This window comes from Betta splendens, chromosome 22 (genome assembly GCF_900634795.4).
Source record: "Betta splendens chromosome 22, fBetSpl5.4, whole genome shotgun sequence".
Taxonomy (NCBI): domain Eukaryota; kingdom Metazoa; phylum Chordata; class Actinopteri; order Anabantiformes; family Osphronemidae; genus Betta; species Betta splendens.
This window is the reverse complement of record NC_040900.2, coordinates 11,939,538-11,963,343: the sequence shown is the minus strand read 5'-3', so window position 1 is coordinate 11,963,343 and position 23,806 is coordinate 11,939,538. Positions and strand designations below refer to the sequence as shown.

Genomic DNA, 23,806 nt, shown 5'->3' with positions numbered 1-23,806 from the left:
AGCAGATGTCCTGTTTCCACCTAAAACCCCTGGGTCAGGTAGACTGACCCCGTGTGATGTGGCTGACATCCAAAAACTAAATGACACAAATATAAATGTAAATGGTAAATGTTAAATCTAAATGTTAAATCTAATTGTTAAATATAAATGTAAATGTTAAATGTAAATGTTAAATGTTAAATCTAATTGTTAAATGTTAAATGTAAATGTTAAATGTAAATGTTAAATATAAATGTAAATGTTAAATGTAAATGTTAAATGTAAATGTTAAATGTTAAATCTAATTGTTAAATGTTAAATGTAAATGTTAAATATAAATGTAAATGTTAAATGTAAATGTTAAATGATCGCCGAGTGCAAAACTGAATATTTAAGTAGACTCTACCCTCTATGATCCTAGATCAGTGACGCGGACTCAAACACCTTAAACAGTCCCACATCTGACTCTGGATCGGTGGACGACAATACTGGAGAGAAGCCTGAAGTCGAAGCCATCATGGCCGTCAGCTCTGACTCCCTCACGTTGGGGGAGATTGAACAGGCTGTAACGGCAGGTGTGCGGGCTGAGGCTCCGCTTCAAACTGCTGTTCTGTCGTAAACACCATTAATGGGGAGTTAAGTAGGTTTTAATAGAGTATGTCTGTGGCGCCGGTGGAGAATTAGTTGGCTAACTATACTAGCTAGCCGAAGTTAGGTCCAGGCTAAAAACAAAATTTTCCAGATCAGATGTGGGCGGGGTTTGCGCGCACTGTTTGAGGTGATTGAGTTCGCGTCTCTGATCTGAGACCAGCGCTATTTGAGGGTAGGGTGGAGTCTACTTGCACATTCATGAATATTCAGTCTTGCACTCAGCGATCATTTAACATTTAACATTTACATTTACATTTAGACTTTTGCACATTTAGTTAAATGTGAGAAAACTAGTTACAGGTGCTCCTTTTACATTCGACACCCCATAGGCACAAGCGTGCACAAGCAACGCAGCAGAAAACACAAGTACGTACAGTATTGAAAATTAATTCTAAGTAGGACATTATATCATGTCATCTCACCTGAAGACTGGTCAGACTCAGACTCGAATCCAGGACTATGTCGTCTGCTTCTGAGTCTGCTGGGTTGATGCCGTCCAGGAACATCACCATAGACTCTGTATTTACTTCTGGGCATTTTGCTTATTGTAGAAGCGGTCCGTACACAACAGTTATTCTGTAGGGCGACGAGTCCCAGGGCATGCGCACAGATGTATTTTTGTTAAGCTTTTTAATGGAAGTGTTGTGTTTCCCGGGAAAGCGGTGGGGGGGTCCTTCAGTCCCTTCAGAGGTAAGGAACCTTTCCTCAAAAATTCACTATAATGTGTGTTTGCAATTGTGCAAATATAGTCTGAGTAATACTGTGAAAATGACACATTGTTATTAAGAATAAACCGAGTTGTTTTTCTTTGGAATAAGTTTCCTGTGTGTCCGATTATGTGAATTTCGCTCCATTTCTACTTCATATATTAGTGGTGGATGTTGAGTCAATCTTCATCTGGACAAGATGTTTCACTACATGTTTTCCTTCAACTGTAGAACAGAGAAAAGATGGCTGGAGACCACAAACGTACAGTATCCTCCAGCTGCTTCCACTCCACATCTTCACATACTGTTGGAAGAGGTGAAATCAGGGTCACAAATCACAACACTGACTGAAGAGGTTTGAATGGTTGAACACAGTTTGAAAGTGCAAAATAGAATTCAAACATTAGAAAAGAAGATCTGAAAATGCTTTATTCCCCTCAGTGCCTCTGCAAAGTAAACCTAGTTTGCAAAAATTCAGATTTGTCATTTCACTGACCCAGAATCTGTTTATTGACCCTGTTTAACATTAAATGTTTTCACAGCTAAATCATATCTGAAATTTGTTATGCTACTGTACAAACTGTAGGATGGTTGGCTATTCAGAAAATGGTTCATTTAGTTATAGCCATTTCATAAGTGGCCTTGTATCATAAAATCTGACACATCAAAACAATGCCAGAACATTCAAGTTCTCTGGAGGTGAGATCTGTATAAAACCTGTGAGTTCAGCTGGTGTATTATATACTAGGGATGGGCCATGACTCTAGAATGTTTGGAATGATATCATTTGATATGACGCATTAAAAAGCACTGCCAACATTTTCACTGCTCACATTTCAAAACAAGAAAATACAAAAACTAAACCTCACAACCACAGCGACTGTGACTCCAAAGTAGGCTGGAATAACAAACATTCATATAAAACATGTTAAAACAAACATCATCAATAAAGAGGAGGCTGATATTATTTATAGCCTCTTCCTGTCCAGTACCTGCTGCTGTTAAACTGCCAGCAGTGTCGTGTTCCAACGTTCAAGCTGTGTTCAAACTTACAGAACTAATAGCACTAAACATGTGGAATCTTTCTATTATAGACCAGCTTTTGTACTTGGGCCCAAACTCACCACATCTACTGTACCAAACCATTAAACCGACCTTTAGAACAGCACAGTGTTCAACAACAGACATTTCTACTTCCATCTCACCTCACATAAACCTGATGGTGTTTGGCAGCAAGACAGATTCTGTTTGAATCGGTTGTTTGTAATTTACATGCAGCAGGGTGTGGCGGGAGAGGAACACACAGTCACTTGGAGACACAATGGCATCAGTTCTGTGAGTGATTATCAATCAATCCAACAAACATCTCTACTTTTACTGAAGTTCCGCCGACCTACAGTACAAACTAGTACAATCTGTCCAGCTCTGCTGCTTCTGCCAGTGTTTAGATGTCCACACGTTGCCGGCACCATAATTTTTTATTTTACTACTTAAATTTTAAAACATAAAACCTTCTGCTTATATACTTATATATAATATTTCTATTTGATTTGCAGCCATATATTTGTATTGTGGATGATCATTTGTTAGCAGCAGTGATAATAATATATTTAATAAAAAGGAATGCCAGATTACATCAGCAGCTTGATGGGGCTGCAGTATCATCAACCAATATATTATTTATTGACAAAAGAAACATTCGAACATTTCACAGAAAATATTAATTCATTTTAAATGTGTTAGCAGCAACAAAGGTTGGAAAAATGGGAAAGAAAGGCTGGAAATGAAAAAGAAATGAATGTTGTGGTCTGTAACACGACTCTTATGGAATAAGAAATTTCAGCTCTTCAGTTTCTAAAGTTAAAGAAGGACAGAGGTTCACCAATCTGCAACAGACTGCATCTAAAAATTGTGGAATATTCTCAGAAAAATGTTCCCTTGAATTAATAATTGCAGAGACTTTGAAGATTCCACCTTCTACACTAAAACATTTCACTGTAGATGCTGTAGATAGAAGAGAGTGGCCATAGAGTAGAGAGAGTATTTGGAGCAACTTGTGCTTCCATCCACACCGCGTCTTCTGGGCTTTAGGCTAAAACACTGACTGCATCCACCCACCAGCTCCAGGAGGAGACTCCAGGACCTGAACCGGCCTGATGCTGTCCTGACCTTCCACCAGCACAAAACACTGGGCTCATCAGCGGCAGAAGCTCTCCTAAAACTCCTAAAGCTCCAACATATCAGCCTTACAGGTGGAACGTACGTGGACGCAGACTTTACGCTCTGTGTCAGATTCCTCTTCTGGCTCAGTCTGGTCTGATGATGAGTTCAAGGACTCTAGAACGTACTGAAATACAGGCATTAGAACAATATCGGTTCAAAACGATGCTTGCTGCCTTTATTTCAGTGTTGGTTAGTAATTTTAATGTGTCTACATAGATGTCTATACAACTTAAAACTGCATAACAAAATAACAAAATTTCTATTCATTTTCATTAGCATAAGCCTTTATAGAGCTTCTTAGATATGTGGTAAACACATACAATCACCTTAATGCTCGAAAAATAAGAAGTAGTAGTAAATGTCATTATTTCTATTATACTCTGTTTTAATGCACGCTTTATCAAAGGCGTATTTGATCTCATACTATTCCGTATTTGTGTTTTAATTTTGGTAGAGCAATGAAAAGCAATTTAGTAATAAAAAGCTGCAGCAGTAGGTGTTGTTTCCACAGAGTCCCTGAAGGCAGCATGACAGCCCGTGTTTTAGACTCCAGCCCCCGTCGGCCTGGCTCTACTTCCTGTCTTCCATAACTTTACTGTAGACAACCGCCGCTTTCACGGTAGCAGCTCGTGTCATCGGATAAACGCAACGTCGTAAGTGGTTTCATTTTCCCACTTTAGCAGTTGAATAATAAGTGCACACCGCTGTTGTGCTAGCTTAAAAGCCGCCTGCACGGCTGCTAACGCTACAGACAGACTCGGTGGCTCCGCAGCCTCTCGTGCTGCAGTTTTATTACTGTTGCAATGAGCTGCGTAGATCTGCTGCTTTCCCGTTGTTTGTCTTTGTCTCTTTTATCCTGAAGGCTAAGTCTAACTTTAACCCGTCACCCAGAGTTAGCATAACGGAACATTTGGTTCATACCAGGTCGAAGTTTTCACTGCAAGTTAAACTATATATGTGGAAACTATATATGTTATATTATTAACGAGCCCCGTAACAACAGCTATCGCGATAAAATAAGCGGAGATCTACCGGTCGAGATTGGCACGTGAGGCTGAAGTGGATTAAAGTCCGCGTTAATTCGAGTTTAGGGCACGAGCTGTCAAAGTGAAGGGGGCGGGGCTTCAGCGTCGCAGAGCAAGAGTCATGGCGAGTGATTGATAGGATTGTTACGATACAGTTTATGTTCAAGGCCCCATAAAGTAATAAAGACCAAAATGCGATGATGCTGAGACCTTAAATCAGATCAGAAAAGGAGGTAGTTTACTAAACTGTTCATTAGACGTATTGTTTTTAAACAGTGCGGAAAGTGTTAAAATAGGAATTTTAGTAAAGGTAAAAAAAGTCAGCTTCTACAGCAACTAAATCACATTTTCAAATGTTTTGTTCAGTTTCATGAGGAGAGTGAACATTGACTGGTCTGTTACTGGCGGGAGGAATGTTGTGGTCAGGACAAATGAGTCATGTAGGAAAGTAGCCCGAGCCTTCATTTGAATGGATGTGCTGCTGCGTTGCGAGGCCTCCTCCTGCTGTACGCTGCCTCCTGCTGTGTTCAGGAGTCACCTGAAGGCAGATGTGGCCTTAAGAGAATCTTTTTCCTCCTAGTAATGAGTCACAAGCAATTCCGATACAAAGATTTAAGGGTCATAGCTACTCTGGGACCCCACTCCTTTCAATCTTGCTTTCTCTCTCTCCCTCTGTCTCTCTTCTAAAGTCTAGTCTCTGTCTAAAGATCCTTATTCTCTAATTACTGTTGATCATCAATAGTCTGATATTAGTCATTCTATAATTGGACACATTGTTATTATGCCAGATAGCTGCTTTGCAGTCTTGAAGATCACTACACTGTGGGCTGCTGTGAACTGGAAATTTGGACTCGAGATACACTGACACATCCGTTGCAGGGTTTGAAACGCGTCACTGACGTAACAGCAGCATCAGGGGACTGCCTTAACAAGCTCTGTAAGGACTAAGCTTTAGGTGTAATTTATATGACTTCTCATTCTTTTAAGGGCCAGGACTAGTCATGACACAGCCAGAGCAGCAGGAGTTTACAGAGAGCCTGGAGTCAGCGCTGTCATGGATGCAGGCCATTCAGGAGAGACTGAAGGGTAACGACAACACCCAAGGGCCTCGAGATGCCCTGGAGGCCCGACTGAGGGAGACGGAGGTAAGAGCCTCCGTTTACTTTCTTTCATCTCACTATCTCTTCTGTCGGTCTCGGCACTAGAAATCCTGTAACCCATCAGAAATACTAACTCCTTTCCTGTCTTCACACCATCTGCTGAGAGCACAAAAAAAACAACAGCAAACTGCTGGAAGGGATTTCATGCTATGCAGCCTAGATGACCTGTCCTGTTCATGTAGACCTATTAAAATAATAAGGCTCATCAAGTAGTTCCTTACAGACTAGCACACTCATTCAAAATATGTGAATGAATTAATTGCTACCTTTTACCTTCTACCTAACAGTTGCAGCATGCACTAGTAGCTAATGATTACAAAATGTTCATTCCAAAGACAAGATGGATGATGAGCAGAAGTAAGCAAAACACAAGGCTGACTGATGTTTCCCTACAGTATATAATCTACTGTGTTTGTTTGTGTGTGTGCATATCTGGGTTTTATTTTCCCTCCTCCGCTATTTGTTGGTATTGGGCAATGTTGTTATTGTTGTTTTTTGTTGTTGTTGTGCTCGTTGATTGAAAGTTTAGTGCTTATGGATTTGTAAGAATATGAATCCGGAGTCACTGAGCTATAGGACAACAACTGGGCCAGTCAGATAATGAAGGAACGGAACCACTTACTGGTCTGGTTTCTTCTTTATTTTCATGTCTCTAGTTACAAAGACTATCTAAGCTTTAGAATATGTGGTAATGCTGGCAACGCATTCTATTGACAGAGACGACTCTCATCAATTACGGGTTTTGTCCCTCAGAACCAACTCTGAAATTAATAGGGAAGGATTACTACGACAGTGTGTTAACTAGGCTGTGTGTGGGGCCCGGTAAAGGTTGGTGAATATACAGTAGGATACAGGAGCCAACACTGCATCAACTACGCACTGAGCTGAGCAGAGCAAATATTAATGCAAACACTTATTTCACCTATAGTTTTTTTTCATAGACCTTACTGTTATAGGTCCTGTTTTTCTCTCTGAATACATTTACATCTTCTGTTGATTTATTATTGAGGCTAATTGCTTTTTATAGACACCGCATGTACCACATTAAAAAAGAAACTCTGCTCTGCTGAATGTGCAGAAAATCCATCAGTCGGAACAAGAAGGTCGTATGAAGATGGACAAGGCCTTGGTTCTGGCTGAGAAGGTTCTGCAGAGTGCAGATGAAGAGTTGAAGAACCACATCCAAGCTAAGCTCAAGGGCCTGAAAAGCCAGTGGGAAGAGACCTGCACATACATCACCCACTGTCATAGGTACGGCTGCTCGCCACACGATGTTGGTGTTTGCTTCAGCACATGCACAGATCACCTGTAGTAACCATCTCTGACCTGACACAGAACTGTTGTTGTACAATAAGGCCTGTCTTCTTAGGGACTTTAGTCACTCACTTTAGCCTAAAGTTTTGTGGATTTTGTGGATGTTGACTGGAGCAGTTTGAACTGCTCTATAACTTTATAATGCTCTATCTTCCTCCATGAGCCCTCATTCATACTGTAAAACAATCGGTTCCTCCTTAAAATGTGTTGAGATTCATCCACTGAGGTTGTATGAAGGAGTCTGGTTTTAAGGGTAAAGTTTAGTGGCTAAACCCATCCCTACCAACAGTAGAAGACTGGCTTGAAATAACTCTCAAAATCTATAAAATGGGGAACTCAACTTACTGTACTGCTTATGGATTCAGATAAATTTGATCTAAACTGGAATAAATGGATACAGGCTAAATTTCCTAAGCATGCAGGCTTTTGTACAACTCCCCTTAAGTAACATGTTAATAACACAGAGCAAGGATAAACTAAGCCTAATAAAGTCTCCAGTCACTACTTACACATGGCAGCTGTGGGATGTACAGTAGGAGCCTCGCAGGCTTTTATCTCCATAGCACAGGTCTCCTGTATGTTACTGTGGTGCAGTCTAAGGTGAGCTGGAGACATGAAAGAAAGGAACAAGACATGCATTCAGATGGCTTGTGCAGGACATTTTTAAGATCTTATAACTTGAATATTAATCATCTCTCACATCCTGATCTTGAAGTTACATGTTTTTTGGTTCAACGATATAAACACCACACACACTGTAGTTATATCGGAGCTGAGTCATAGTCATAGTTGCATTATTGAATGAATTTGCTAAATCACACAGTAAAAACTAAAAAAAAATTTTTAAGGCACACTATTTTCAGAAGCTCTTGCTTCCAAGCCCAGAGATAACCTTCCTTTTGTTCCCCTCCAGTCGGATCGAGTGGGTTTGGCTCCACTGGAACGAGTACCTGAAGGCCTACGAGGAGTTTGAACTGTGGCTGATGAAACAGCGGCGCAGCGTGGATGCCCGGGTGGAGATGCAGCTGGGGGTGAAGGAGAAGCTGTGGCAGGTCGACCAGCAAAGGGTGGTGGTGAGCGACATCGAGGGCCAGGCGACGCTGCTGGAGAGGCTGCTGGACGAGGCTGCTGCCTTGCACAACAGAACCCAGGATGCTAGTGTGGACGCCTGTGCCCAGGAAAGGCTGCAGGAGGCCTATAATGATGTGAGGGAGCGAGCCAAGGTGAGTCGAAGTCCGTACTCTACATTCATTGGTAATTCAGACTACGATTGGCATAAAGCTCTTGGTCATTTGATTCTTTTTTTATTTTTATGATTGAGGCTGCAGAGTTTGCTGCAGTAGCTTGTTTCACCACGGTGGGAACGCTGAGCTTTCTTACATACAGCCCTGTTCAGTGTTAAATACAGTATGTGTTCTGATTCTGCCGACATTAAAGCTAATAGAGCAACTGGAAACCTCACAAAGAGCCGAAGGTACATGGATGTTCACCGTCTCACAACTGGTTAAAAGTGGCTTAAATCCAAAACAGGCATAAAACCAACTGAAGGAAAGAACAGAAACGTTTAGATGTTAAGTTATTTACATGACTGCAGGTAGTGTTGATTTCATGTTTATTAGGACTTCTTGCAGACTTGATTTTAAAAACTCTTGTTTCTTGACCTATTTTCTCAGTCAGGAGCTGATTTAGATGCGCTTGAGGTTTGCACATGTCATGATTATTCAAACAGCTTCTTTTAATCACTGGCAGTTTATCCTCAGCAAATTCCAGCTGAAGCCACACTAGCATCATAATACTGAAGAATAACGAAGAACAGGCCTCATTTGTACAGTAAGTGTAAGTGTAAACCTTTAGTGTCACTGAACTTGAGCATAAATGTCAGTGATCCTCAACATGTTTGGACAGAGCCTCGCTCATGCGGTGTCAGCTCTGCCTGTGTAAATGCAAAAGATGTGGCTCAGGAGGAGATGGTGGAATGTGCAGAAAATATGTAAAAGCCTAAAGCACAGAGGTGAGAAAGTCAATGAACGAATGACGATCGAAGCCAGAGAAAGAAAATGAACCTGTTCTGGGGGATCAATGAAGCTCGCTCATCATCTGGAGCCGAGGTTTCTTTCTCCTGCTTCTTTACTTACTGTCACAGATGCTGACACACACACCTGCATATGCATGGCACGTATTGTTGTCAGTGTGTCTTTAAGTGAACGTTCAGTGTTTGAGTATGAAACACCCTAATTAGTATAAAGCAGCAGCTTTTGGATTGCTGTTTGTTTCTTCATTTCCAGCAGTAAACAGTAAAATATGATATTTGTTCTGTGCATTTTTAATCCACAAAGCAGGAAAACACTCAGACAGGAATTCTTTTCATTTGCTGGATTAGTCAGCATTAACAAATGCATGTAGGCTGCTGTTCCTCTTTATTCTTCTCGTCCTCCTTCCTTTTTACCACACACCCACATCAGCTTTCCATCAAACTAATCTTCTGGCAAAGCTCTACTTATGAATCAAAACCGTGATTTTATTCATTTTATTCGAATGAATTACGTTTAATACCATTTTAAAGCTGACTGTTGGAGTTGATCACGTCCTGAAAAGTGCCTGCTCCTTGTTTGCTAGTCTCTCTGTTCATGTTGTCTAAACTTTCAACGTATTCCAAGTAACAGGAGGAAGACGAGGGTTTCACAGGAGAATTCGCATTCACATTTACACTCCCCGCTCAGAAGCCGGCTGCAGCCTGTGATGTGTGCTGCAGGATCATGATTTGTTTTGAGCAGTGTGCTGATAAAAATTACCACGAGGTATGTCTCCTGCTGTGCTAGGAGCGTCTGTCACTGCTTCAGAGGATCGCTGAGGAGCACCAGATGTACCAGGGCTGTGTTCAGAAATTCCAGTCCTGGCTGCTGTCGAAAACCAAGGAGCTAACTGATCTAATGGAGAAGCAGGATGCAGGCGAGAACAAGCTCAAAGCCTTACAAGTGAGACTCACTGCATTTGTATTAAGCATCGACTGCTCATGTTGCCATATTCAGAATCTCAAAAGCTGCTTTTGTTATTTTGAGCAGTTTAAAAAGGAAGAAAATGTAGAGACCGGCTTGTGTTTTTCACCGTCAACAAATGACAAAGTATATACATGAAATTCGTATACTGTAATTATTCTTCCTTTTGGTGAATAGTGAAAGTCATTTGTAAAAACATGATTTGTACAGTACAGGTGAGACCTGTTGGTTGGGTTCTATGAAATGACAGATACAATGACATCTTTTACCATCAATGTGAATTATTGTATGGTAGATGTGCAACATCTAACTGTTTATGTTTTACTTGGTCTTTGTAAGTGACCGGTTTAAATTAGTCTCACGTTACGGAAACCTTTACATATTGTTTGTGCTCGTGTCCCTGCCTCAGGTTCTGGATGACAGTGTAGCCAGTGAGGAGAAAACCCTGCAGCACATCGAGGGAGTGGCAGAGGTGGTGAGGAACAACACCTCTCCTGCAGGGGCGGAGGCGGTGGTGGATGAGGCTGAGGAGCTGAGGCTGGGCTGGCAGCGGCTGAGGCAGGGCCTGTGTGAGGCCGGGGAGGGACTCCGCCTCAGCCTGAGCTCTCACAGTCAGTACGTGGCCCGCTGCCAGCGGCTGGCCGAGGACACGGGCCGGCTCAGGGTGCAGCTGCAGGGGCTCGACCACGAGCTGGAGAACGGCTGCGAAGCAGGGGGCCGCGCCGAGAGCACCGAGGAGCAGATGGTGGGCCGGTGGCACAAATACACGGTACGCTCCTCTAAACATAGCAGCACTCGCATGCAAGGGAAAATACAGGTTTTCTTTATTGCTATTCCTTTACTGGCGAAAATTTCAAAAAAAGTTTTCTAAATGAGCAAATAGTGTGCAGAAATGAAACAAATGACATTCATAACATGAACACAGTCATATATACGATAACATTTGGAACATTTGGTTTATTTACATATTAAAGGGTAAATTCACAGGCCTGCATTGTATAATACTACTACTACTACTACTACTACTGATGATAATAATACATAGCAGAAACACCTGCCACTCAGAGGCCAGACTGAGACGGTTTGGACATGTGCAGAGGGGGAATAGTGAATATATTGGTAGAAGAATGATTTTAGAGATGTAGCTGCCAGGCAAGAGAGCAAGAGGACGACCAAGGAGGAGATATATGGATGTGTTGACAGAGGACATGAGATTGGCTGTTGTCAGAGTAGATACCGAGGATGGAGTCAGGTAGAGGAGGATGATTCACCGTGGAATCTGATGGGAACAGCCTAAAGAAGAAGCTGAAAACACACCTGTCAATGACGGATTAGAAGGGTTAAAAGTTTGTACTTTAAATGTGTGCAGTTTGCTGAAGCATCACTTGTTGAGTAAAGGATGTAGTGTCTATTCCAGCATCTATTATTAGTTATGTTTGTTTGCTGTTCTGTAAATACAGTTGTGACAGGAGAAGTGTCCTATGACATACTTTGTTCTCAAGCAGTGTATTACTAGTTGGTGCTCGGACATGTGTTTGGTTGCTAGAATTTTATATTCAGTCATAGGTTAGACTTGTGCTTTTATTGTGAAATCCCTGGGCTCCTGTCCAGCATGTCAAAGCCTTTGCTCTCCAGCTGTCCTACTGTTATATGGATCCTTTGCACACCTTTGTTAAATGTATTTGTTTTGATGCCTTTTCTTATCCTCTCCCATCTTCACATAAGCATCTTCCATCTCTAGCTACTAGCATTAGTGTCCAGATATGATGTCTCCTTTAGTTCCAGCACGGTGAGTCACCACCTGCCTAACACACCAGATTCCTGCCAGTGAATCTGCTTCTACTTTTGTGGATGCACTGAATACTTAGGTGAGGAGCGGTATAGTCACCGTGAGATGATTATTTCTATTATTTCTATTTCTATCACACCGTGACATAACAGGCTCATATGCTGCTTTGTCTGGCACGTCACCGCTGGCTGTGGGTTGACTAGCACTTCCTTTCCATCGTGAGGGGGGAAAGTGGGAATAAATGTGACAAGTTTTGCTTCGGCTTTCATACGTCTTCTGTTCATATTTTCAGTAAGTGACAGATGGCAGAATCAACAAGACACTGCTCCCAGGGAATAGTAGAGAAGCTCTGTACCTGTGGAGCAGCTTCTTCTGGGTGTGACTGGAATGCAGAATGATCTGGTGGATACTTGGCTAGCTGTCGTCCGCTGTCACCTCACCGCGCTGCTTTTATTTTTAGAGTGTGCTGTGAAATGGATTGTGAATTATTGCATCTGCAACGGACTTACAGAACAGTAAGACTGTCAGGAAATGCTGATAGATCCCATATACGCTCCACTAGTGGCCCCAGCGTTAGGTACAGTTGTGTATCAATGTACTGTGCATTACCTTACACTTATCTTCTAATTACTGACATGAATTTTAAGCAGAATGAAATGAAATTTAAATGAATAATGAAGCTGACGTCACATAATTATTTTTGCTCTGGATTATTTGTAAACATTCTAACATTCAACTCAGCATCAACATCTGTTGTCTCATTGTAAAACACAAGAGCAGAGAGACTGAAACAATAGAAAGACAGTGATGGGGTGCCACCAACAGACAGCTCATGGAATCTACAGTCATGACACTTTCAGTGAAACGTTCCATTGGTACTTTAAAGTTTGCTGCACATCATGGAGTCAAACGTTTGTGATGCTTTACAGGAAGACATGACCACATGTACCACCTATTTACCAGAAGCTTGGTTCTGTATGATGTATGAAGCATAAATAAAAGCTGGGTAATACGCCTGTTTCTTTTGGTTTTGACTTTGATGGCAACCACACGTCTTACCAGAGTGGCTCTTGTATGTTACAGGGTGTGAGGGAGGTGCTGACGGAGGAGGAGTCGCAAGTGGAGCTGTTGAAGGCTCAGCTCAAGGAGCTCTTCAGGTTCTCGGAGGACTCGCAACATCTCTCTGATGACGTCTTGGCTGTAGTCAAAAAGCATCAAAGGTATGTGACAGGAGCGCCTTGTGGTTCTCACCTTTGACCTTCACTACATCACTGAATGTTTCATTCTTTTTGTGGCCTATGAATTAGTGCTGATATGCAGGACCTAGTGAGCTTCTGGTCTACACATGTTTGTCAAACACAAGCATATGCACAAAGCCACGATATTCAAAAATAGTCACTATTATACGGATTAAGTCTCTAGGTGAAGCAGCACCGCCTCTCCTGTCTAAACTTATCGTGTGGCCGCTGACTCAGGGAGAACTACCTGCGTGCAGGCACAAACACCTTTTAATTGATTGTGCCATGGAAGGACTACTGTTTACCCACCGGCTCCCAGTTTGTCCTGGAGGCATTCACAAGTGCTGTCATTCGTGTTTTGTCAGACAGCGGCTCTCGGCCAATCCGTCAGCCCACGTCTCAGACTGTAACCTGCAGCGTGAAGAGTAGACTGTATCTCTGAGCAGCCTGGACTCACATGAAGATTTGTTGTCTTGTTGGTTCTTGTTCTTCATAAATGACCCCGTCTTGTCGCGGCAGTAAAAGAAAGCAGGAGAAAAGCAACTTCAAAACCAGAATAAGCTGACTTTGAAATTAGGAGAGCTTTAGTTGTGAGGCATCGATGAAGCAGGAAGAGGGATGGGAATAGGTTGAGGTTGATGGGTTGTTACAGAAGGACTGAATGAAATGAATATATCATCAATCTAGGTCGCAATATTCAATTTAGGATTTCACCTTCCATTTCAGCACTGAAGATCTTCTGTAGCATCTGCAAGTGAAGCTTTCATGGGATGTGAACCCAGCAGCAGTGTGTCTGTGTGACATACTGTACAGTAGCAGTCACTGTAGCTGTATCATGTGTGACTATATGAATGCTTTGTGTTCCAGTGTGAAATCCAGGGCCACCAGGTTGTGTTCAGAGTCAGAATCAGGGCTGAAGAGCATCCTTCAGGACCCACTGCTGGTCTTTGCCCACTGGAGCCACAGGGTCTCTCAGGTGCTGGAGGCTTCTGCTGAGGTCACGGACTTTTCCCACATCGCCAAGTTGGTCCAAAGCATTGAGGTAATTTATCGATATACAGCTAACACATTTTGTCTGAAAGCACAATTAAGCGTAAAGCAGCTCCTCAGAAGCCTGTTTGCTGTTTGAGACTCAGATGTCTGCAGCTTTTTTACTTCCTGCTCTAATCCAGAGGCTGGTTTCTACCACCACAGCCTCGAGCCGGTGTTTCACAACTGGAGGCACTCTGCTCCTATTCAATAACATGAATAACATGATTTTCTGCAGTTTTAACAGACATTGAGTCTTAAACTAACTGAAGTTGATTATCTTATCTGCTGAACCTCATAAAGATTTATAACTGTCAACATTAAAAGAAGCTTCAGAGTCAGAGCTTATGTAAGAGTTGCATCACCATGGCAACACTGTAGCATAGCCAGAAAGATAGTGTGTGAGGGGCTACATGGTAAGTGTATGGATTTAATCAGGAATTGCATTAGTTACATTTGTATAGTTTCCTGCCTGGGCGTGAAGGAGAGTCACACATTCCCTGTGCTCCTCTTTCCCTTCCACTGTGGTAGCACCTGCTGAAGGACAGTGTGCAGCTGCAGGAGCGTCTGAGTCTGCTGCAGGTAAAAGGAGAACTGCTGGACTCTGTGTTTGGTCCTGAGCAATCAGCGGGTCTGCAGGACGAGCTGACTGCTGCCGTCAGGAACCGAGAGCTGCTGCACACACAGCTGCTGCAGAGGAGGAGCAGGCTACAGGTACAGCACCATCCTGCTACCTACGCTCAGCTCACTAGAGTGTGAATATTCAGACATCTAGACGATGAAAATGATACTGTGGCTGCTATCTTGTCCTTTTTTTACTTCATGATGCAATCGAAAACTTGAGTGGAAATGATTTTGAAAATGATCATGAAACTCCCCAAGCTGCTGCTACTAGCATCTGAAAAGCACAAAAGAGGTTTCTTTTTGATATGAGCTGAATTAAGTGCCAAACAATTTGGAGCCAAATTGTGGCCAAACATTTTGTCCATTCATTGATTTACAGCCATTATCAGTCAAAAAATGGTTTCACTTGTGGTTGAAAAAAGGTGAGCAGCAAGCTGGAAGAAGCTAAAACTAAAAGTTTTAAGCTTTAGATTTTTTTAACAATTAAAAAGGAAGGAAACTGGCTGAATATGGACAAGGCTTCACACTGTCCGTACCCGGCCAGTTTCCTTGATCCTAAGGAATCGTGTTTTTAGTGCTGCCAGGTTTATAAATGAGGTCTGTTGTGACTTTGCTAATGATGATGTACAAACATGAATCTTACAAATGCCACAACTATATTACGCTTTGGGATATTCACAACAAAATACCCTATAAATAAATATGACCAAGTGCTAGTATGATGCCACTTGAATACATTCTTCCCTCTCCAGGGCTTAATCTCAAGAAGTAAGGACTTTGGAGAAGCCTCCCAGTTGATTCAGTGTAAGCTGAGTGGTCTTCGAGACCGACTGGTGGCAGAAGACGTCCTGCAGCCTGACATCCTAGCCAAGAAGACCCAGTCAGACCAGTTCAGGGTAGGTTTTACTAAGATCCGAGAAGAGATGCACAGGATACGGTTTTCATGTTTGCAGTGCATGTTTGACTCAATTCACAACGTACAAGTAGAGACAGGTGTTTATAGAAGGAGTACTTGATGTGTTAACTCTGGAGGCTGTGGTACTGTTACTGTATGAGAGGCGAAATGTTGAATGATGTTTCTGTAACTCCGCCTAAGGTTTAGACCATTTTCATTGACTGCCGTCAATCTGTGTGTCTTCAGGTGATACAGAAGGACCTAGAGGACTGTGAAGCCCATTTAACAGCAATAGAGACTCTGGTCTCCTCCAGTCAGAGCAACAGGACACAGTTTGAGAAGCACTTGGCTGAATGGAGATACTTGTACAACACCGTGAAGGTAAGACGGGGGAGTGGCCTCTAGCCAACTGTCCTCAGACTGAAGAAGCTACCTGGACTCCAGCTGTCATGATTCAGCTTTCAGATCGTACATTTGGATGGCTGTTAGAGTCACTTTTCCAAACACGCTGGCCTTTTTTTCTTGAAGGGGAAGGTTGCCGACAGTGAAGAGAGTATCTCAGACCACGAGAGCTTCCACGAAAGCCTCCTGAACATAGAGAAGTGGCTGATGATCATGAAGCAGAAGCTGGAGTCCTTTCGTAGCCCCTCAGGGACGTGGAGCATAGAGGGCCGTGAACATGAAGCTGAGGTTGGTTTGCGTCTGTAAACTTGTTCCTTCGCCTCACGTAGCAGCACACGGAAAGCTTTAACAACTGTAGACCGTCCATAAGTCGGTGGCGGGTCGCTGGATCATCACTGGATCACTTCTCAGCAGATTTAACACGTTGAAAATAGCTACTCTAGCCAGAAATTAAATGAATAATCAACAAATCAATGCTCTGCCTGAATTAGAACCATTAGGGCAGTTTGGTGAGATTGTCTTGGCCTATTAAGAGATGTTACATGTATAACAACACACATTGGTTCTAATCGAGCCTGAATTCAGATGCTTTGCACTGAATTATTTTCCTAATACTAATGTGAAAATGTTATCACATAAGGAGGTGACATCTTTATAATTACACTGACCTACTGTACCTGCTTACACAGGTTTAGAGGCTTCAGTTCTGCATGTCAGTAATTTACAGCATTGTTAAGCGTAACACTGCTCTGTTAAACAATACCGGGTATTAAATATGCATATCTGTGTGGGGAACAATCAGCATGGCGAAAACATGGGCTCTGTAGTTGGTCTCCATTAACGCTTGATCAGAGAAAGCATTCGAGCGTAGGAAGTGTCTGTCATGTTTTTATAGTTTGAAATTATTATGTTCAGCATCACGGAGGAATCTTGTCCTGTTGTTTTTTACGCTGTTGTTTGAGTTTGTTGAGATTTCTGGACATTTGTTTATGCAAAGCTCTTCCAAGTTGCAGCCAGAGCATTTCACTTGGGTTGAGGTCTAGGTATTAGACGTAGAGAAGAGTAGGCTGTTCTTCAGCCACCTATTTTTTATTATTTTTTTAATGTGCTTTGGATCATGATGTTGTTATGTGCTCCATTTTTAACCTTCAACCCAATAAATGGTTTGCACTCATCACAGCTTCTACCTGTCTGCAGAAAGCACTGGGAGAATTTCCTGAGAAGGAACTTCAGCTGCAGCAGACAGAGATCCAGGGTCAGGGAGTTTTGAAAAGAACTTCGGAGGATGGACGTGTTCACATCCAACGAGACATGACCCGCCTACAGGAGTCCTGGACAGCCCTGTATAACACCTATCTCAACATTCACGGGTACAGGGATGGAGGAAGTTGGTTCATGACCTGACAGTGCTGAACAAATGCATGCAGAGTCTATTAAAGTTCTTTCAAATCAGACAAAAGTAGTTTGTGGCTGGGAAGCCAGAAGGGATATGACGTCTGTGTTGTGATGGCCTTTGTCTTTCTTTCCTTGTCTCAGTCTGCTGAACCACTCCATGGAGCAGCCACACTCCGGCTCACGGAGATTTGGAGGCTTAGTCGAGGGCACAGTCCCAACCATATATGAGGGTCTGAGAGACAGCTCTGGACATGAGAGTGGGGGGAGCCTTGAGGGGAAAACTCAGGAGGCAGGCAGCGGGCACTTCTTAAATGCAGATGAATTAGATTCATCCGCTTCAGGCTTTCACAGCACATCAGGCCGGAGAAGTTCCCCACGCCGCGCTACTGAAGGAAGCCCTGGCGGTGATAAATCACTGGTCGGCTGCAGCAGCATCTTAGGTGAAGACAGAGCGGAGACTATGACAAGAGCCATCAGCTCCAGCGACGGTGCAGCAGGCCGTTCTAGTGAAGGCGGTGTGGAACCAGAAGGTCTCAGCCCACGAGGAGGAGCGTTCCTGCCATTCAGAAGGACCCGAGCCACTGCACCCACTCAACAGCCAGCGGTACTGTTGCTTTGTGTTTCTGTCAACTCCTCTCTTTCACAGTGCAATCACATACAATAGATCCCACAGCAGCATCGTAAGGCTTGAGTCTAACGAGGCTCTGTGACCCGGCAAAGCTGAACAACAACAACAACATGCATTTAAGTCTGGCCATATGTCTGTCTTTGAGCTTTGAATGGTTCTAATCAGCATTTCCTGCCTGTCAAAACACCGGAATGAACGGGTTTGGTGTTTGTATTTCTGCAGGAGAACTCAGGACAGTATGCGTCCAGGAAGCAGGAGTTCAGTGCCTGGCTGTCCAGACAGAACGAGCTTCTCTCAGGGATCCTCAGCACCAGCGACGCACCAATCAGCGCCAGAGACGTCAAGAGGCAACAGGACACACTCAAAGTGAGTTCCTGCAGTGTGTCTGTGTACCTGAACTGACTAAAACTTAACCAGATTTTCAGTGTTTCATAGCCTTTCTTTACAGGACAATATCTCAGATGCTACTCATCCATGAGAGGTGTCCTCAGACTAGCTTGCATTAACCTTTTGTACTTTAGAAAGTGATTCACACTCTGTGTATCTACGGACCGTGTCGTCCAGTTACGCTGACAGCTGTTTGACTTGGGTCAACCTTGACAGTAAAAGTCATCACTTCATTTACTTAAGCAAATGAGTAAACCAAGAGCATAGGTGCAGTAGTAGGAAAGCCTGATCAGTGGGGGACAGCTCACGTTCTATCAATATTTATTACACTTTGAAGTCATTTAAATGCAACAATAGAAAAGTGTGTGTTGCATGGGTAATCTCTGCTTTGTATGCAGTAACGCCTGCACAAGCACAGCACTGACCGATTCCCAGTCTCACTACAAAGTTATGCATTCAAACATATTACTGTTTGTGCTTTATTGGGAGGAATGATGCGTATTACATGCAGAGCAGCCGTCTACTGATCCCAGGTTTTCTCCTGCCACATGTTGACACGTCTCCTCCTGAAGCACAGCTGCCTTTATACAACGAATGCGCTTTCTGTTTAGTCCGACCTGATTTTAGTCACTTTAAGTACAGACATGTGGAATTATTTGTATAACAACAATATGATGGGGAAATATTCCCTTTAAGGTAAGAAGGCAGAACGAGACTGCCCTGAGGGTGGACAAAGTCAATGACAACATACAGTGGATGGAGAAGGACAGAGGAGCTCCATCTGAATCTGCAGCATCTGTTCTGTGCTGTCTCACATTTAAAATAATAAAAGACCTAGTCCTAAACATGACAATTACCCACCCCCATCACCGCAGGTCAGACGGAGATTCTGTAGGTCATGGCTGCTTGTCCACGTTTTAGCGTCATACTGTAATAATGTATGACGGTCTGTGGTTATGGTCTATGCAGTGAACCCATCAGAATCCCATTCTGTCCTTCCTTTGGCTCATGTCCTGCTCATGAGTAACTACCTCCCTGTGGCCCTGCTCGCATCCTTATCGCCTTGGCAGCCGTGCTCGTTCAATTTTTTTGACAAGTACACTTGCTGCTCTCGGGCTCATTCTGGTCCTGCAGCTGGCTGCTCGAAAGGGCTCATTCTGGGGCTCATCAAAGCTCCTCTCTCTTCCATGATAAAATGCCAGCTTGAACAGTTGTGACACTGGCAAAGCTGTGTTAGCAGCGGGTAAAGGTACGGGTTTGGCTTCTGTAGAATGGCACTGGGAGCAATAACAAACGCGACAACCACTCCTGGGACCAGTGTGTGGTGGTTGCAAATGATAAATGGTCCAAGTCCAGTAAGTCTGATGAGAAAGAGAGAGAAAGATGGCAAATGCAGCAGGACAGGAGTCCTCAGGCAGCTACAGCAGATCACATGGTTACAGCAGGACGAAGGGATAATCAGCCTGTTGGAGGCTGCAGACAGTTTAAGCATGTAGTTAATATTACTTCAACTGGAAATAATTGACTGCAGTTACATTCCTTAGTGTTGTCCTGAGTTAAAGATAAAAGCACTGACCTACACATCATGAGTGCTGATCAATGTTCAGACGACAAATGATGACAAACTATAGCCATCCTGATCTGTTTCTTAATGACCAAATGTGTTGTTTGCTCATTTTCTCGCTGCAGGCTCTGAGGAGAGATGTTTCCTGGGGTCAGGAACAGTTGCAGCTGTTGCTCCAGGAGAGTCAGAGCAGTGACACTGACTCAGGGTCGGCAAACGATGTGGGTCTGGAGGAGCTCCGCTACCGCTGGATGCTCTACAAGTCTAAACTGAAGGAGGCCACACCGGTCAGGGCCATGACTCCTCCCAGGGTAGGAAGACCTCACACTCATAACATCACCTGTTTTTAAATAAGAATAAGAAAACCTTTAATAGTCCCACAGTGGGGAAATGTTGCCTTTTAGTTCTAAATCCAGTCTTGGCCTACAGGCCTCAGCCTGATGTACAGTATAGACTTTCCATATATATCTAAACACAATGTGCAGCTGGGAAGGTGGTTAGATAGAAGGAAGGTTTTAGTGGGCGTCGCTTCAGTAAAGTAACTGACACTTGCTGAACCTCAGACAACAACTCACCTACAGACAATATAGACTGTCAACCTGTTGACATCTATGTGTACATGTGGCCCTGTGATGGAATGACCACCTCCCTTTAGTCTGATTGACAGCTGGGATGGACTCCAGCATGAGATGAATGAGGACACTGTCCTATAGGCGTCATATGGTGTCCTCAGTAAAAGCACTGCTGTGTGTTTACCACTAGATGGTGCTGTGGTATAACTCAGACCACTGCTCAGGGACGAGCCTTTCAGTTTTACACTACACTCAACTAGTACGGTGGCTACAGAAGATAAACACACAACAGGTTGAAAAAAAAAGGATAGAAACACACTGAGGAGTCTGTGGAGTAGAAGCTGATTAAACTAAAAATCATCTGTTAAATGTTCAAATGCACATTTCTGCCAGTTACTGGATTTAGTTTCTCCTGTGTCAGTGTTGGTTTGATGTCTACACGACGCCTTGAACGGACCAGAGTCCTACTGGTCAATCACCTATTAGTGTCTGTGACTCATTTGCTGGAGGCTGCTGTTGAGGTGGAGGCATGAGCCATCAATCATTAACTGTGACACAGAAACACAAAGCAAGTGGTTCATGTCGGTGTTTGTCCTGTTCCTCTGAGGTATTTGCCGATCTCTCCTCTTCCAGCTTGGTTGATGCCACAGGTTGTGTTTGTTGTTGTTCTGTTGCAGAAGCCCGGCCTGCTGCAGCGGGCCTGTGGCCTGGCTCTTCTGCTGTGGCTGCTGCTCCTGGCTCTGCTCTTCCTCGCCTTCCTGCTGCCCCTCATGGACGAAGGCAACAGCTGCTCCCTCTCCAACAACTTCGCTCGATCCTTTAACGTCATGCTGCGCTACAACGGGCCTCCGCCCACATAGACACAGCCTTGTCCTCTGCTCCTGCAGCTCATTAGTTAAATGTATATACAATGATGCTGGACTACAACCGACTGGCCGGCCTGAACGCTGTAGCTTAGTGTTAACCACACAGGAGCAGGTTCCTCTGATGCTTATTATGCTAACTGTGACACTCCGTCACTATGCTGCTCTTCTGTTGGTTGGGTTTTTATGAAACAGCCCCATGCTCCACCCACTGCCCCACTCACTACTCCACTCACTCCACCCACTACTCCATCACTGCCCCACTTCCTGTTTCTCTCACTGCCCCACCCACTCCACCCATCACTCCGTCACAGCTCCACCCACTGCCTGGTGTTGGACGAGCCCCAGTCAGTCGGTCCATGGATGTTGAACCAGAGTCCAGTCCACCTGTCAGACATTCTTTACTTGTGCTAATGATACGTAGCAGCACTGAATGCAGCAGCTAACTTACAAAGAACAGTGTGTTTTTATTTGCTTGGAGCAGAGTGCGGAGACGTCCTGCGTTTGTAATGATCTATAGATTCCACTTAGTCAGGACCAGTCTGGTACTGTAACATCTGTCTATTATTGGGTTCAGCTTTGTAACGCGTTTGAACTGTGTTGAACAGTTTCATATTACCTCGTGTGAGTCTTTTTTACAGATATATATATTTTAGGTTGTACACACACACACACACACACACACACACACACACACACACACACACACACACACACACACACACACACACACGCAGAATATATAATATATTACAGTATATCTTCCTTTGTGTCAAGCAGTAAATGCCAAAAGGATAAAAATTTGTAAAAGGAAAGCAGGTTTACAAACTATGCAGACAGAAGGAGAGTTAATTAAGCGTCTTCAGCTGCAGGACAATGACTGGCTGCTGTTTAGGAGGAAGGAGCTTTTCTGTCCCTCTGAACTCGGTGTGTGTTGGTGATAGCATCCTGGATGATGGAGCACTCGTCTCTGCAGGCGTCATAGATGTGTGAGAAATTGTCACTTTGAGGTGGTTTAGTTGCTCATAGAACAGAATCCAGCCTCCTTCAGATTTTAATGTTTGAACTTCTTCAATTCTTGCCTGTAAGCTTTAATATTTTCAAACTGTTCTGATTCTGTGGCGACGGCAGAACATTTAAACGTTCACCGTTCAAACCCTGTTACAGTTCTAAAGGTGCTGTTTTAGTCTTTGTCCCGCACTCCTCTCCAAGAATACATGCACACACGCAGGAACTTTGTCCGCTGGCGTCCTAAGTATGGATTCAACTTGTTTCTGTGGCAACAGGGCTGAAATGAAGTTGCACTAATGCGTCCTGTCAGAGACTGAGGGTCTGGTTTAAATGAGCATAGTGCAACGTGAGGTCAGACGGATTCTACCTCTCAAGGACTCCTGTCTGACTTGATGCATGTTTGACTTGGCTCAGGCAGTTCCCTCATCTCTTGACTTGCTCAACAATCCTAGTCTCCATGTGAACCCATTACCTTCATTACACTGACCTTTGCCTCCTCTGTGTGTCGTCCTTTGCATTGTGACACTGGTTAAAAGCCAGGAGGTTATTGGGTTCTAACAGGTTAAATGGCCCAGTAAGTTGTCCACCAGCCACCTGCACTGCGTTGCTAAGCAACATGGAGATGACGGCTCAACTACTGTTGGTCTGACGTCGCCATGTTCAGACAGTGACCTTGTGGCTGAGTGACAGTGTTAACACTAGTCACGTGTCTGGTTCCAGTAAAAGCCTCCTGATGAATCACGCCCATGAGGGGGAAACACTTCTCCACAGGTGACTGTGGGTGGAGGTGCTACATGTGGGGGGTGAAGGCCTTAAAGGTTCTGTTCGCCAGCTGGGTGTGTCTTTGCTCCGTCTGGAGACGCTGCCCTAACAGTTCTACCAACATCATGTTGATGCTGCACCATGTTCTATATCGGGTTCTGCTCCTTAGTGCTTCGTCTTCTCTTATGCAACGTATGAAGAGGCTTGAATTCACACTGGTCCTAAACCAGGCGCCTGTTGGATGGAGACATTGGTCTGAGCACTCGTTATGCAAATGTATTGTACCTGTCATTGATCATGGAAATGTCAAAGCTTTTCTATTAAATCCTACAACTCTATTTTATGAATGTTTTTAAAGCTTGTATGTAACCAGGACCTTTGTATTCTGATATAATGAAGGATCCAGAGCTACAATGTGTCTGTGTTTTTCTTACTCATGAGAAACACTGATTGTTCCTGATAAGGTTCTGAAGAACTGGAGCCGGTCACGTCAGAGACTGTGGAGCTCTGCAGAGTCAGCGTCGCTGAATATTTCTCCTGCTCCTGTGTTGCTCGTGTGCTGCTCCTGCTCAACCAGGCCCACGGCTGCAGC

The 23,806-nt window shown here is 43.7% G+C and overlaps 1 protein-coding gene across 1 annotated transcript; it reads left to right on the top strand.

The window, feature by feature from the left end:
- The first annotated feature begins 4,077 nt into the window (after window positions 1–4,077).
- On the top strand, window positions 4,078–23,628 carry syne3 (spectrin repeat containing, nuclear envelope family member 3). The gene is made up of 17 exons (XM_029139469.3): window positions 4,078–4,213; window positions 5,573–5,730; window positions 6,824–6,996; window positions 7,973–8,282; window positions 9,879–10,034; window positions 10,465–10,824; window positions 12,928–13,064; window positions 13,950–14,124; window positions 14,643–14,825; window positions 15,488–15,631; window positions 15,877–16,011; window positions 16,159–16,320; window positions 17,230–17,402; window positions 17,569–18,031; window positions 18,278–18,421; window positions 20,132–20,317; window positions 21,256–23,628. The coding sequence occupies exons 2-17, from the start codon at window positions 5,587–5,589 to the stop codon at window positions 21,436–21,438; spliced, it is 3,228 nt and encodes a 1,075-aa protein (XP_028995302.1). The 5' UTR covers window positions 4,078–4,213; window positions 5,573–5,586; the 3' UTR covers window positions 21,439–23,628.
- The last annotated feature ends 178 nt before the right edge of the window (window positions 23,629–23,806 follow it).

Coding starts and splice junctions, on each gene's coding strand:
- syne3 (XM_029139469.3), top strand. CDS start 5,587: ATGACACAGCCAGAGCAGCAGGAGTTTACAGAGAGCCTGGAGTCAGCG. Junction 5,731..6,823: donor CCCGACTGAGGGAGACGGAG/GTAAGAGCCTCC, acceptor CTGAATGTGCAG/AAAATCCATCAGTCGGAACA. Junction 8,283..9,878: donor ATGTGAGGGAGCGAGCCAAG/GTGAGTCGAAGT, acceptor CTGCTGTGCTAG/GAGCGTCTGTCACTGCTTCA.